Raw genomic sequence first — 16,868 nt, forward strand, 5'->3', positions numbered from 1 at the left:
GTAAAGTATTTCCATTTCTAAATGTGTACCAGAATTTTTTTTGTTTCAGAAAAGCTCTGAATGTTGAATGTATGTAATTCTCCAGGAATGTAACAAGTTGATAAAAACCACAGCCAAGTCCATCCTCCTTACAGAGAAAAAAAAAAGCTGGAATTTCTCTTTTGGATATTTGTTTTGCAGCGTTCTACGTCTTAAGGCAGAGAATAGCCAGCCTAAGGTGCCAGCCCAAAGGTTAGCTGAACATATTTCTTGAAATAATTTTGGCAAGGTTATGACTTGGAGTTATGGCCTTGAAGTCATAAGTTTACATAAAAATTATAATATGTGACAAGAAGATATAGATGTTTTTAGTTTTTTTCATTTTTTTTAACGTTTGATTTGGGGAAGATGAGGGGGGAAAGAAATTAACAGGGCTCTTTTATCCCAGATGCCTATACAATGATGTACTTATTTTCTACAATACAACACTTTCCCCTTTTCACTCCTTTTCTTTACTTTACCCTCAAGCCCTGTGCAATATTTTTTCCTTTCTGCAAATTGTTTGTACTCCCAGCAATGTATTTACAAGCTGTCAGACTTAGGAGGCCTAATTTGCTTTCATGGTATTGAATCATGTGCAGTGGGGGTTTAGTTTGGGATGGCAGAGGCACTTATTGCCCCCCACTGCCTGCTTTGCACTTCCACTACAGGTTGTCCTTCCCAAAACAGGAAAACTCTACAGCCCCTGGTCTCCAGCAGTGTAGAACCTGGCATGTTAGAGCAAAATGAAATCAGCATAGTTTACTTTGGTACCCAGGGCTGTAGGCTGCTGCCGCTTAGGAATTGATGTGTCTTACTGCATATCCCTGTGGCAGAGGCACTGTCTCAGGGAGGAGGAGAGCACTCAGCCATTCATCTGGCTGTGAAAGTCAGCTTTGTTGCTGTGATCCAGAAGTTACTCTGCTGAAGCCAGTGTATGTTTTATATTCGAATAAACAAAATATCGGTAGGGCCCAGTTTTGTCTTCTGTCACCACACAGAGACACTCACGCTATCCTGTTTCTACCTGGTCGAATTCAGTAGACACATAGAACGACTCAGGTAATAAACAGACATTTGAGATGATAAAGTACCATTTTTTAAACAATTACAGTAAACCACTTGAAATGCAAACACAAAGATTTGTAAAGCATGAAGTATTTCTTGCTTTTCTAATTTTGCATGTGTTAGTTCTCGTTTTTGGCGATTTTTAAAAAAGAGTATTTAAGTGTATAAGCATTAGATTAACTTCTACTGACTTCATTAAATCCTATTGGTTTCAGTGCTACCCATGCTTAAGTTATACATGTGGTTTAGTGCTTTTCTGAATAGTAAGGCATTCATAAATCAGGGTCTGGATTTGTCTGTGTGGTTTAGAAACACGTTTGGCAGCAGACATAGCCAAGCCAAGAACTGACTGCAGTGAGTAGCCCACACCGGTTGCAGTTTGTCGTGTTAATGTGCTGTTACCAGAATCATATGTGCAAACTGAGTAACTGATTTACCCAGGCAAGTGTTGGAGTTGTGCATAAAACATTAGGAGCCTCTTACTTAATGGAATGTATGTTTCAGATGGAAGCATAAGGATGCATTTTGACAGCATGAATATCACAAGGGCAAGTAATTTGAGAAAAAATGTTCAGCATTAGATACTGCCATTTTGTCTAATGTTATTATTAGTTTCTAATTACGGAAGTTGGTCAAGGACATTTGTTATCTTCCAAGAAAAATAGAGTAAGGAGTGTTGTGCAGATGGAATTATCTGAAAATTAATACCCAGTTGCCCTAGTCAGGCTTATTAATCTCTGCAGAGATATATGCTGTGACTACTAATACACTTACTTGGGAAGCAAAGTCACTTTTTCAGAAATAATTCTCTAATGTGAGTTATGGGTATGAGCTGTTTTTACCACCTTCTAGTAACTTTGAGGTGGGATAAGCTTTATGTGTTCTCTTGCAGTTGTGAGTAGTTGAAGTATGTAGTTGAACAAAAAAGAAATATGCAACTCTGAAAGATCTACAGTGATTTATTTTACAAATTAGCTTGTACCTTTGGGATCCTAGATCAAAATTACTGTGAATAAGGCAGTTTCATTTTCCTGAGCATGTTTATGCGACTGCATAATTTACAAAGAATTGCAGGAAGTAAACAGAAAAAGAGAGATATGAGCTGCAGCTGACTCTGAGGGAGAGAAGTATTATGGAACTTAGTGTTGTGGTCTGTGAGCACCACAGGAGAAAGGCAGCCAGGTTCAGGTGAAGGAGGCAGCATAGAGGAAAGCCTCTTTCACCAACATGCAAGTCTTGTTAGAAAGTCGGCACTGGGAGAATGTAAGAAACAATCTGAAGATGGGAAATCTGTTCTGCAGCCAGCAGTGTAAGAGGATCCAATAAAGGTTTGTGAAGCTGAATACATTATGTAATAATTTCTGGGCTGCTGTGCAGATTACTTGCTGTGCCTGAGCAAATTGAATTTTAAGGAGCTGGGGTCTGGAGTCAGAATAAGTAGAGGGCTATAGATTACTTGGGAAGAGAGGGCAGAAGCAAGGCGGTTGAGGCAGATGGTTAGTATAGTTTGTTTCAGATGCAGGTATTCCTGTGCATAATTTTAGACTTCAGGGAGATGAAAAAAAAGTTCAGAAATTAGGAGGCAAAGCAGAGAAGAAGAATGTAAGAATTATACTCAGTCCTGTTTTAATGAAAAGCTTAGCTAGGAGTGTTGGAAAACCAAAGAGAATTTAAGTGGCTGGAGATCTATTAAGAAAACTCAGGGATTTCCATTGTTGGCCACAAATGAAGAGAAATTAGTAAGGTAGGAACCAGGCAGTGCAATCATATGGTTAGGACTCCACCAAATAGTGTTTGGTAGTCAATAAATAAATAATTAATGCTAAAATTCTAGAAGAGAAGGAACGGAGGGGACGATATGTGGTAGTCACCCATGCCCTCAAAAGTGGGCAGCTTGGTGCAGAGCTGACCAAGTCTGAGGGGTACTTCCAAAGCAGTTCTGAGGGAACTGAGTGCAGTGAGAAAATACAGATGAAATTCAAAAAAACCCCAGCATTATAGACCCATAATGAATTTGTTGAATGTGTTTTTCACTTGTTGTATTTATTCAACAATTAAAAAATAATAATTCAGAATGATTGAGTCATTCTCGGATACCACCAACAGCAAGCAGTGGCTGGGAATATTGGTGGCTTCTGGCTTTTGCACAAGCGTAACACATGCTAACAGCATGTGCATTTCACCAGAAATTCTTTCTTCCACGCTTCCACACTTGAAAAAAAGAAAAAACCAGCAACCAATCATAAACTCAAACCACCTGTTCACATTTCAACTCCTTGTGTTATTTTTACAGGAAGTTTAATTTGTCCTGAAGTTTAAGTGAAACTTGAAGTGTGGTATTTGTCACCTTATTTTGGAGGAAAAAGGTAGTTCTTTCCAGCCGTGAAAATAGGTAGTTGGTTAGATTTATGGCTAAATAAAAGGCTCCAGGATACCTCCTTGGGAACTGAGACAGAACAAATCTTCACATCTGACCCAAAAAAAACCCTTTTGAAATGACCCAGCTGAAATGAATAATCATGAGACCAGGTTTTTTTTGCTGATTATCTCTTGAATGAATTGGTCAATAAAGTGAAAAGGAAAGTTTAGTTATAGTTTATTCTATGGCACAGATAAAAAAGCAAGACTTGACTAAAGATGAAAATTGCTGTGCTTAGGATTATTGTTCTGTCTATCTCAGTCCACATTCTTATCCAATGGGAGTGCAGTTTAACAGCTTTCAGAGAGGAATCCTTGGAGAAGTGGTAGGTCTGTTCTGATACTGATTCAACAGTAAATTAGCAGTCTTATTTTGAGTGGCACTTGTCTATGCAAGTATAATTTTAACTTCTGTTTACAACAGTTACTATTATAAAGGGTAGAAAGTTTTTACTGATTTTTGGCAGCCTTTTTCAGACTTCTGGATTTCAGTGCCCTATTTGCTTAAGAGAGTGACTTTCTCAGTCTCATGTAACTCTTCTGTCTGCATTTCCTTCTTCCCTAGTAGGGAAGCAAGTGTTACGTAACAGGCTGAAATCCATGGACATGGGTTATTTCAGTCATATGTGGGTCACTTGGAAGGAAATGATGGTTTATTGGTTGTGGAGGAGTTTTTTAATTGTCAAGATGCAAAAAATAGTAATTGGGAGACTTTTTTTCCTCCATTACTTGTAAGTCTACTTGTTTTCAAAGAAGTGGAGAAACTCCATGTGTCTGTGTGTGAGGAGAGTGACTAAGTATTCTGTTCTGTTGTATCTGGAACTTTGCAAGAAAACGAGTGGAGAATTAAAACACCCAGTCACATCAGCACATGTAGTGAATGCTCAGACTCATACCAAACAGCTGAAATAGTTGTCTGCTATTAAAAGAAATGCTGAAAGTCTGGCTTAAGCTTATTTTTGTACCTGGGTCTGGTTGTTGCCAGTGTTCAAATAGAGTTTCCTGGCAGTCAGTGAGTGGATCTGCTGCCATGCAGGGGCAGCTTATCCTTTGGATAAGGGTTTTCAGGCTGGAGATGGCAGAGCTGGAGCTGACCCACTGCTCTGGGCCTGGTCACTCTGGTAGGGGTCAGTGGGGACCCCAGCCAGGCATGTAGACTTGGCTGAATCATCTGATTCTTTAGTCCTGAGCACCCTGCAAAGCCCCAGTAAAGTTAATCGGAAGATGTATACAAGTTTTTTCCTGAGGATGGCTTGATTCCCCATAGGAAATGCCATCAGATTTATCTGTGGTGTTGGCTGAGCTAAAGATGTTGCTAAGCCTACTGCAAAGCATTTTCCTCCTGTACATTGAAATTCTTCACTGGTAACATTGTATTGAATTTCAGCTGTGTCTAAATAAGATTCATGATGCTGAAGTAGCCCAAGTTCATAGAATATACTCTAATAAACAGGTTTTCTTCTAGAACGGTGTTTGGCAGCAAACAAAGGTTTCCAAATACCCATTTAATGTGTAAAACCTCCAACATTTTATAATTACTTTGACTTTATGGATAATGGTTTGCTAGTCATTAGGAAGCTTTCCTTGGGGAAATAGAGATTCTTGAGCTGCAGGCTGTGAGGGGCTGAGGTCTTTAACTGAGACTTCTAAAAAAGAAAAGAGACATGTCTGTCATGTGATTTAAATGCATTTCTTAATTCTATCTTGAGATTAGAAGGTAGACTAGATCAGCAGTTACCCACTTGTATGTCAAACAAGACATTAAGTCCTGCATGGTATAAAGCTACATTTGTTAGGGTGTGTTGGACTAGATAAACTCTTGGAGAACTCATAGATCAGATTTCTTGATGTAATAACAGGGCCTATGTTGCATGTTTTGTATCTGTAGAAGTTGTATAGTATATGTTTTAAACAAATACTAGTACATAATTTTGTTCAGTATGGTATCTGACCTACTTGGTTAACTGCGAGAATTAAACAAACCATCTGATTCCCAACACAAATGTGCTTGACCTTTTGAATTAGAGGAGCATTTAACTTATAAATGAAATGAAAATCTCATTTCCTTACTGAATTTTACGAGTCTTTTTGTCTTCAAGTATGAGATTCTTTTTTTTTCTCTGAGCAGCTAATAATATACAATCTCTGCAATTGAGGGAGGGACCAAGGCTTTAAAAAACTCAGCTAAACTAAAATTGCCGCAGGTTCAGCTACTGAACTGTTACTTTACACCAAAGTGATCCCATGGTACTTCAGGTTTCTTAAAAAGAACTGATTTAAATAAGTGTATCCCACTTCACAATATGGATCTTCTCTAAAGGGCAGTTGAAAATTCATAGAAGTTTTCAAAAACATATTTATAGTAATTTCTTTTTCTCTACTGTACTTAGATCCCAACTTTTCTTTTTGCCTAATGACTTTAAAGTCATGAAGTTGGTCTTCACAGTTTTCATTTTGCCACCATCACCTCTAATTAGACCTGGGTCTGTGATGTCAGGAAGATAATCTCAGCATCTAAATGAACTCTTAAGCAAAGACCTTTTCTTCTGTTTATGACCACAGTGATTAAAAAGCAGTAATTGTTTCCAAATACAATGTTCTAGAAGTGTCTCGTGATCTATCAGTTGCTCTTCAGTCAGATCTGTCTATTACCCAAGGGCACACTTTCTGACACATAACCTTTTAGTAGTCTGAGAAGCTCCTGTCCCTTACACTTCTATTGAGACGTGTTTCTGAAGCTGAATCCCATTTCTTTGTTTCCAGACAGTGTTTGTTGTGGGGGAAAAAAAAAAAATCTTGTATTTCTGTTGCCTTTTAAGATACTCCTTAACAAGTGTTTGTAAAGAGACTTCCCCATCATACTAGGAAGATCCATCAGGAGCAGAGCTGTAGACTTAAAACAGGGTTTTATGCTCTCAGGATATATCACTGATTATACATATATACTAAGCTTAAACAAGAGACATGCCTGATAGTAAAGGGCAAATGCAGTCCTAAAACTGGAGCAAACTCCTTCTATGCTAACAGTTGCTTCTCTGGATATATTTGCGGGAATTGCTGATTCTGTATGCTTTGAATCTTATGGAAAAGATTTTCAGAACATCAGAGATCTGTTTGGATAGTTCTTCCACAACCAGAACTAATATCTTGTTTCTTTTTAAATTTTGCTTAATTCAACCCTGTTGAACAGCTTGGCTTGCATGCAAATTACATTTTTGAGTGTGTTCTGGCAGATTTCTGTTAAATTACGTCCTTAATATATCCAGTTTTATGATACAGCCCGTTGTTGTCAGATTAATATTGCATCTGGATCTAGTTAGGTACTTGCAAATTCCAAATGATACTGTTACTTTATAAAATAAACTGTGAGCTGGGGTAAATAGATAAATCCTGGTTACAGGGTATTCAAGTTATTCTACCATCTGATTTCTGTCTATTTTGTGTCTATCTTGGTTTAGCAGAGAGCTCACCACGATTGTGCATGTGCATTTTGCCATATAATGATAAACAACATCTTAGAGCATAGTAAATACTGCATTTTTCCAGTGGGTTGAAGCAGTGGGTTTAGTAATAGAAAAACATTTCTAATGCAAAAGACTTTGAAATGCTGTTTAAAATTTTCATCTGTCAAATGTTTTTCATTTATGCAGGAAAATATTCCTGTTGGCTAATCCTACATCAGTAAAAATGTATTTGTGCATGAATTCTTACATCTCTTCAAGAGCAATGCTTTTGTTATTTGTTACTGAAGTTTTGAAAGTTTGTTTTATGAATTTTGTTTGTGTCATATTGAGAGAGGTACCAAAAACTGGCTTTATAACTATTATTTCTCTGTTTATTTTCTGTATATAACTTCTGAGTTACGGTTTGTACGTTCTGAGACTGTATCTATAGAGCAGGGTGGATAATAAATGCTTGAAATCTTCTGAGAAGTGACTTGGATGTGTGCAGTGGCAAAGCAGCATATTACAGTCAGTGTTGCTTTTTCCCTGTCCTTTCTTCCTCCAAAATGAAAGAAAAAGTAATTCCCATGCCAGAATCCAAATGCTCAAAAGGGAGAGACTCAGGCAAAACTTTGCTCAGTAAGGGGGTAGAGTGTTGCTGTGTAATCATGGAGGAAAATGGTGAATCTGTGGGACTGTGTGGTCTGTGCCACTGGCTACTGGTGACTGCACTATGGCTTTCTGTGTTGCCCAGGACATTGATGTACTCATTTTCTGCACAGCTAGGGACTATTCCAGGTTTGCCAAATGCAATGGCATCAATCATAGTACATACATCCGTAGAGCAAGTGAAGGCACAGTGGCTGCTTGCTGGTTAGGTATTAAAAGGGTTTAGTATACCACAAACAGCACCATGTATTGTTGTGCAGAAATAGACTACTAGCAGGTATCTCCCTCTTCCCACAAGTATTTGAAAGTGCACCTGATGTTTAACAGTGAAGCATATAATGTTGCTGAAGGGAGGAACATAGACAGTACTACTGTTTGTTAGGTAGTTGCTGTTTATTTTAAAGTAGAGCACTGTCAGCTGTGACTGGAGTGGAAAGATAATGAGTATTCCTCTGTTTGCAGCTATATGCCAGCCAGGGTGCAAACACGGTGAATGCATTGGGCCAAACAAGTGTAAGTGCCACCCAGGATACACTGGAAAAACCTGCAACCAAGGTAAGAAAGAATTTATTTTTGAAATTGTGGAAGTATTGTTGGTCTCTCTACCGTACCCCACCAATGCTGTGTGTGTCACCCATGTGTATAGAGTAGTGAACTCATATACCATGTCTGCTATTGCTGCAGCAGTTCTGGTCTTGAGGCTGACATTCATAGGGAGATTGGTATCTGCCGTGGGATGACATGGAGGAAAAACTGCTTTAATTCAGAAGAAATCAATGAGATTAATGTATAGTTGGTAGTTACCTGCTCTCCTTAATCTGAAACAAATTATTTAAACCTTATGGTCAGGATTGTTGTTTTTTTTAAAGTCACAATTTTCAGGTTTGAATAGTGAAATAATATTTGTTTTATTAAAAACCCCATAATTCATACATTCTTATTTTAGTGTTTCTAATCCTGAACTAACTAGGTTCCAATAAACTACTAGGTACTGAAGGGTTGGTGTAAAGATGAAGTTTCTCTGTTTCATTGTTTGGGGTTTTTTTCTCAAAATTTATGTCCAAAGCATGTAACGGTATAAAGATCATAGAGTACAAACAATTAGAGAATTGTAATATGTGATTGATTAGACTTTGATGGCTAAGATGCGTTCACATACGAAGATATCTCAATTATATCTCTTTTGCAGTTGTCTCAGCCTAAAAAATGAATGCATTTTCTGAGTGCTGAGGGAGTATAGTAGAAAAGTGTGATATTTAGAACAATTTTCTTATTCAAGAATGTAGCCTAATGTTGCTAAATTTCCTATGACGTGTTTTTTAAACTGAATTATTTTCTTTAAAAACAGATATGTATTTATTTTCGGATTTACTAATCCTTCCCACACTGATGTGGAAATGTGTGTTGTGTTTTTCAGTTTTCTCAAAAGTTTCTCTCATCTCTTATATTATCCTGTCTTTTTTTTCCCCCCTTACTCTGGGCTGACATTTTAAAGGATGGGTTGTTATGATTTTATTCTACACACGTTTTAGTCAGTCTAAAACTTTTTAAGAAAACAGTGCAGTGAACTAACAGTTGTTATATGTCTGTGTGACAGTTTTTATATGTACTAATTTAAAAATATAGAAGGAATGCTTTGCAAATTGCTGGAGGCTTCAGTCTTGAAAACTGAACTATTTACTTGCCACTAAATGCTAAGGAAGGAAAAAATGTGATAAGTTATTACAGGAAGCCCATTGGGCAGTATTGATGAAATATTCTTGCATGGTGTTGGTGACAAAGCTGCCTTGGCAGATGTACATGAGGCTTCTGAGATGCCTGCTGACTGGTGCCCCAAATGTGCACCAGTTCAGGTGACTGCTGCTGCTCTACTACATGGTGAGACCCTTGAGCTGTTCCTGGGGTCATGGTTTGTGTTCTTGCCAGTGCTGATTCAGTGTTTGGGAGAGACTTGGAAATGCACAGTGGATGCCGAGTCTGCTTTTGCTGGGAGGAGATTCAAATGGCACAGGAAAAATTGACCTTTGTTATTATACCTTAATAGAGCACCTGTCACGTTCAGTCAGTGGTCCATTTTCTCAATTCTGTTCTAGAATAGTAACAGAAGGAATAATGTTGGCAGAAGAAATGTTGGCAGAAGAAATGTTGGAGTTCCCCTTCAGAGATGGAAGTCTTTTCTGGGATGTCAGAGGTTCTGGGCTTTAAAGTATGCTCAGGTTCTTGGTGAAAGAGGATTTGTTCTAGGAACATAATACAGAGTTCACCACTAGAAATGCTTGTCTGCCCTTGATATAATGTATATTTATTAATTTATAAATGAAGTAATGCATATTGCCTGATTTTTGTCGTGCCTTCTCCCTGCTCTGTGAAGATGTGCAGCTGTACACAAGTCCACTTGGTCAGAGCAGTGAAGCTCTTATATTCCACCCCCTGGATCATCATGCAAGAAATGTAGCATCAAGGGGTGAGGTGGTCCTGTGTTTCAGGTGTTGTGCTCCTCCTACCTGCACAGCTTCAAACAGGAGTGCAATTTCTTTTAAAGGGGTGGAGGCTGATAGACCCATCAATGGCCAGGATGTGAAAGCTGACCCTGCAGTGCCATTAGCATGCAGAGCAAATAGCTGGTTGTATTTCCTTGGTGCTGCTCTGTGTCTGTGTTCTGAAAAGTTTTGACTCTCCACCATACTCACAGTTGTCCCTTGCATTTGTTTTTTTCCTCTGTTCTTTCAGAGCCTGCCTTTTTTATTTCTGAGTTCCTTTGTAAAGTGATAGTGATGGAAATAGTTTATCAGGTTAGATAAAGTCAAAACTGTGATTTACATAAAGTTGGAAGTTGTAGAAAATGAGGGTTGATAACTTCCGAATTTGGTAACTCACTACTAGTTGATTAATCAGACTAAGTGTTGTGAACAAAACTCTTCAGGTGATACAAATCTCTTATGAGTTTGACATGTTAGTGTGATTGCAGTTGCTGGAAATGAATGCTGATCTACTGTTTATAGTATGGTGATAACAGTTTAATTTTTGCACTTGGTTTCTGGTCCTTGGCTTTCTATTTTCAGAGTTGGGTAAATGTGGTATTGCGTATTTGACTTCAGTGTTGCCTGATCCAAGTTAGGTAACAGACAAAAAAAGGCAGAAAAAGTCCGAGTGCTGAAGTCTGCAGAAGCTAATTAAAAGAAAATAGCAGAGTGTATTGAATCTGCCTAGAAATAAGTGACCCATTGTTGGGTGTGCACTGAAGTTGGTCCACGATCGTGTGTGGTGTAACACCGCAGTCAAAGGAGTCACATCTGGGTTTGCCAGCATAACACTCTTGTCCTTTCCTTGCACTCACATTTTCATTTCATTTCTTTAGATATAAAATACTTGTACTCAGCAGCTTGTGTTTGTTATAAACCTGCTTTCCATAGTGGCCAAAATGGTCAATCTGCTTTTATGTCTCTACTGTCTTGTGTTACTCTGAAATCAAGAATGCTGGTTTTGAATTGGCTGTGCAGTTGTAGGCAATGTGGGAAATTAAATGGCTGAATGATGCAATTCTCAAACACAGGACATGAGTGGACATCCCCACGAAGAAATTAAAGGGATTTGTTAAACTTTTTAATAGTGTAGCACTTTACACTATTCTCATAGTATGTTACTAAGAGCTGTCGTATTTGTCAGTACCAGAGCTTTCATTTCTGTTCTAAGAATGCTTTGTATCAAGTGGTGGTGTAGAATTCGATCCTATAGAAGGATCCATTATTTTAAGGCTTGTAATGTAACCTATACTCTATGCAAGGCAATAAACCGAGAACAATTCATAAATTCTTGTTTTCAGCTTTGAGTCTGTGGTCATAACTCTGGAAGTCAGTGCACGACAGTTCTTAAGTCTTCAGGAGTATCTAAACTTAGGAGCTGAAGTGCAGTGGATTTTAAGCACTAGGAGTTGACACAAGGCACTGTCAAAATCCTGCCCTATCAACTTAATTTCAGTGTTACTTTTTTCCTTATTCTCTCCCCACTTCTAGTTAAGTGTTTTATACTTAGCTCTGTTATGCCTTTATTTTGTGAAGTGATGCTTTTTGTAGAAAAGAGGAAGAATACTAAAACACAGGTATTTTAGACTAGGAGAACTTTTTTTTCTTCTTACTTCAAAATGATTGTTGTCAGTGAACATCAGTATATTCAATACTGTGGGTTCCTTGGGGATATGTTTAGGAATTGAAATCAAATGCTAACAGAGTTTTTGAATGTAGCAATGACTTTTTAAACAGATGCATTGCATGTGTAATAAATATGTTAATGCAGCTATAATGTCTGTCAGGAACTGCCTACTTGTGGTATGTTTTACAGAAAAAAGAAAAAGCAACTTTTTTTCCTTCTGCCAAGAGAAGTTTGCCTTTCAAAATGTGAGCTTATGATTGAAGATTTTTGTGTAAAGCTTTTCTTACACAAAGGTTTCCACGATGAAAACTTGTCCTTCCCCTGTAGCGTAATCATCTGCAGCATTTCCATTTTACCTAGGCATATACCTACAGTCACAACTCTTAGCAGAAGATCCTGCTTTCGCAGGAGAAAATGTACATTCTTCTACAACTGTTTCTCTCAAACCCAGCAGGTACATTCTTGTGAACGTGGCATCAGTGCCTGTTGTGAGAAGTACGTTCTCCTTGAAACTGCTGAAACTTTCTCCGCTTCCCAAAGAGCGAGAGCTGAAAAGGCGTGCTGTCTCTGCAGCACATGATCCACAGGAAGACTGCAGAGGTGGTCGTCACTCCTTCTTTGTCATGCACAGGTCCAGCCCTTATTTTGGCAGTCTTTCCTCACTGAAGGCCTGCTTAGGCTCGCCTGATCTTCCTCACCACTTGAGGAGAAAATACTCCCCTTCAGGTTTCCTGGAAACATCTTGTTCAGCCTTACACAGGAAGAAATGGAAAATTACATCCCTTACCACTACCCTCTTGTGGAAGAGGGGAGCAGGAAATATTCTTGTCCTTAAACATGCTGTTCTTCCCGAAATCTTGGAAAATGAAATAAGGGGAAGGGTTCTGGGAGGGTCATGTCTGCATGATGCTCGCTATTCCTTGGCCCCATGAAGACGGAAACAAAGTAGGTCAGAAGACAGCAGATTTTATGATAACATAAACACTGTTAGGAGCTCTCAGGAACAGCAGTGACATAACAGGCAACATCCTCATGGCTGAGTTTGGATTACATCAATGTTTTGTAGTCTGATACATGTATTTTCACTTGATGGCTCTGCATTTTATCAGTCAAAATGGAAGGGAATGCATTTCTCAGTTTTACAATGCCATTTAAAAGTAGTTTGCCTGAAGAGAATAAGATGAAGAATGTTACTCTCAAAAACTAAGTGATTACAGAGTTTCAGGACAAGTTTAAAATCCAAACATTAGGAACTTGTAAAACTCCAGGTGTAGTTGTCTAGAATCAATGTTTTCTCTAACTTCACTTCCATAGCAAATGTATCCTTTCTCACTCCATTTACTGCATAGACCAAGTTAAGTTTTCTGCTTTAGTTCCAAAAAGCAATCAATGGATTACTGACTTCATTTTAACCACAGTTGTATTTATCTTTCTGGTTCAGCATCTTAGCCCTGAGCCTTCACCTCTAATCCACAGAAGGCATCAGCCACCTCCCCAGCTGGCATTTTATAAGTGGCTACTGTGTGTGGGTATCTACCACATGATAGGAGCCTCGAGGCTTGTTTTTCTACTACATGGATTGAGGGACACTTGATAAGATAGTGCTTAATACTGGGAGATGGTCTTTGAAAACTTCTGGAAATAATGGTGATTCTCTGTCTGCAACAGACCTCCAGAAAGCATGGTGCAGTATTAGAGATGAGGGTTGATAACTCCGTTTTTGAAGTTCTTGCTGGCTGGATTTGTGGATAGATCTATTATTTTCGTCTCTGTTGTCATCTTTGTTCATCACTATACAAATAACTAGCAATAAAAATAAGTAACAAAATGTTCTGGTTTACTCAGATAAAATCAACACATATTCTTGGAAGAGAATTCTGAAGGAAGTCACTCCATCTTTACTTCTTGTTTGAAATTCTGTCTACTAATATGGAAATTGTAGGCTGAATATTTTCAGTTCAAGTCATTAGTTCTGTATTAAATTGCAGATCTGAAATACTAGCCCTCATGGATAGTCCTTGACGAATATAGCTGATGCCAGATACTTTTTTTTAGTATTTTCTAGATGATAAGGAATAAATTTTCTCTGTGAGATTATTTAAAGTAGGTTAGCATCATCTTTCCTACCGTCCTCTGCCACTAATTTTGAAGCATTATAGTGAATCCCTGAATTGCTATCAGAATTGCTGATAATGATTGCAGAGTGATGTTTGCTTTCTTTCTCCTCCTCCTCCTTCCGAATGCTGGCTGGTCCTGGACATGGCATCAACATGAACAGTGGCAAGATGTGGGCAGCCTGAGCTTGTGTGTTGCCTAATGAAACAGCTGGCTCTTCATCTAATACTGTCATTTTTTTAAAAGATGCATTTGAAACCAAGCAAAATTAGCTGCTTGGCCAGAGGGATGAACAACGCTTCGTGCAGGATGTTCTGGACACTTGCTATCAGCTGAACTGCATATCAAAAGCTAATTGCCATATTTTTCCTTCCTTCTCCAGCAGCTTGGACCAGTAGTTTTGCCATGCATGCCTTGTGTGTTTTCTTTTCCCACCCTCTTCCCCTGTGCCCTTCATTTCAGATCTGAATGAGTGTGGACTAAAGCCACGGCCATGCAAACACCGGTGTATGAATACCTATGGCAGCTACAAGTGCTACTGTCTGAACGGCTACATGCTTATGCCAGATGGAACCTGCTCAAGTACGGCCAGCCTTGCTGCTTGCTCTTTTCCAGCTTCTCAAAATCCCTGCTCGAGTTTCCCCGGGAAACTTCTGTGAAATGAAGATGAGTCCCAAAGTAAAAGATTAATCTTGCTGGAAGTTAGGCAGCTGCACAAGACGAGCTCCTTTTCTTCCTAGTTTAATTAGGCTGAAAAAAGCAAGAGCAATTGTTTTGATTGTATTAGTTTTATTAAAAATTTCCCCCAAAGCATTCTTCAAGGCTGTAAATCACTGTTAATTGGCCTTCGAGGACAAGTGCTTGCAGTTTTCATTGCAGCAAGACACCTGCAGTTCTGCTGCCTTGTGGCCTTATAATGTAAAATCTTTAACGCTGCAGATGTTGGTTGTTTGACTGGTATAAAAATTGTACTGCCATCTCTCTGGAGATCAGGTTCCTACTTGCTCCCATAAAAGCAGTTATTTTGAATGTCTGGGCAGAGAGGAGGGGAGAGAAATTACCTTTAATTAGAGATGCCCCATTTTTAAACTGGCAGTACTGTCCAGGAGAGTCTATAGTACATACTAGCCTTTATATTCTGGGGACTGCATTCTATAACACAACTTACTACAGTTGTGGTAGTTTTCTCTTTTTTTTTTTTTTTTCTTAGAGATGTAGTTTGTGGAAAGAAAAATTTTACTGGCAGATGTAGTTCCTCTTCGAAGGATACCCGTCAAACTCAACAAGCAGGTTCCCACTTTTATCATAAATATGTGACATCTTAATTCTCTGAAGTTTTCAGTTGTTTTCTAGTACTGATCAGAGTCTTTATCTAAATATGTCCAATTATTTTTCTTCAGATGCCCTTTCTTGCCTGATGGCAAACTGTCAGTATGGCTGTGACGTACTGAAAGGGGAAGTGCGCTGCCGCTGTCCTTCTCCAGGGCTGCAGCTTGGGCCTGATGGCAGGACTTGTGTAGGTAGGTGATCAAATGTAGATTCAGTTTTATTTTTTTTTCTGCAAAATGCTTTTATCCTTACACAGAATGCAGTTCAAGAGAGTTTATCAGATGTACTTAGAATGCATTGAACATGCAGTTTAAAGTTAATAATGAGAATTGTGATAAGGCTGTTGCTCAGGTGCCCTTGTGTCAGAGATTGCCAGTGTTTTCCTCCAATCTTGCAAGTTTCATTGTCTGCCTAAAGCCCATACAGACTCCTTGGTATCCAAGCCCTCAGCCCTTGCCACTCCTGCTACTGGGTTATTTTAAACTATTGCTAACTCCAAAATACCTGCCTGCATAAAAAAAGGAATGGGGAGATCACCTTTCCCTCATACCCAAAAAGGTGGTGCCTAGCTCACTGGGTAGAAGAATAATTTGTAAAAATCACTGATATTATAGTGGAGCAAGGTGAAGGGCTGCTTGTGCTCCCAGTATTAGTGGGACTGAATCTTCAGTCTTTCTTCCAGACTGTGAAAACTCCAGGTTTTAAAATAAACACAGAAACTCAGAGTGTATAAAAGTGAAATGTTTTGTTCCCACGTTTGTGAACATGGAGAAGGTGCTTATGGTTAATCAGACTCTACTATGGTCTGAAGAACAGTGTGACATGTGATTTCATTAGTCATTAACTATATATCCTGAGTGGATATGATGCTCCAGTGATTTTATTATTTATATTCTGTGGAGTGCTGCAATTCCGTAACAGTAACAACACTTGCACTGAAAGAATGTAAGAAAATGGGGATGTGCTGATCATGCATTTGGGTAACTTGGCTGTCCACAGGATGGGTGGTTCTTCGAGTGCCTGACCCATGCTGACCAAGAATTTGTTGTCAGAGAAAGGAATAGACCCTAGATCTTCTGGTGAGAAGAGCAGGCTCCACACCAAGTCGGAGGCTTTCTGAAGTGCATGATTGACATGTCTGTGTATGGAAAAGAATGGACAGAACAGGAGAAAAAAACCCCACCATTGTTGCACGCTGAAGGGACTAAGTTGTGATAAATCCCATTGTGGATATTATGGCAGAGAGATCTTTGGAAGATACTTGTGCCATGCCATAGGGAGCTGAGTGATTTTGAGTACAAATTCAAGAAAGTTACACCAAGTAGAGAAATTTGCTAGAAAAAATGCTTGCAACATTCTCCTGGTTTGCATTTTTCTATTCAGGCAAACTTCACACTTTGAAATAAACAAAGTGCACTTTAATGCCAAAGACTAACATTCAGACCAGTCCTATGAAGCTCTTTGAAGTTTCCAAAAAACCACTTTTTTTTCCCAGAAAGGCAAAGAACTGCGTACCCACATTTTAGTTGGGTGTGTATCATTCAGAATGACCTCATAACCTATTTCTAGAATTTCCACAAGAATTTCAGAGCAGCCTTGTACAATACAGAGAAAATAGTTACAGCAAGAGATGTCTGTTCTTCCCACCTCATAACATAA

General features: G+C 38.8%; 1 protein-coding gene across 4 annotated transcripts in view; it reads left to right on the plus strand.

Annotated features, from left to right (window-relative positions):
• The window catches only part of NPNT (nephronectin), a 48,588-nt gene that overhangs the window by 8,947 nt on the left and 22,773 nt on the right, over positions 1–16,868 (plus strand). For 2 of the 4 annotated variants that reach the window (XM_048304598.1, XM_048304596.1), the window contains exons 3-6: positions 181–231; positions 8,079–8,171; positions 14,343–14,462; positions 15,281–15,400. In XM_048304598.1, coding sequence (XP_048160555.1) covers positions 181–231; positions 8,079–8,171; positions 14,343–14,462; positions 15,281–15,400 — 384 coding nt within the window. The remainder of the gene's footprint in view (positions 1–180; positions 232–8,078; positions 8,172–14,342; positions 14,463–15,280; positions 15,401–16,868) is intronic. The other 2 variants (XM_048304599.1, XM_048304597.1) reach the window with 2 other exon arrangements.

The sequence above is a fragment of the Corvus hawaiiensis genome, chromosome 5, assembly GCF_020740725.1.
Source record: "Corvus hawaiiensis isolate bCorHaw1 chromosome 5, bCorHaw1.pri.cur, whole genome shotgun sequence".
Classification (NCBI taxonomy): Eukaryota; Metazoa; Chordata; class Aves; order Passeriformes; family Corvidae; genus Corvus; species Corvus hawaiiensis.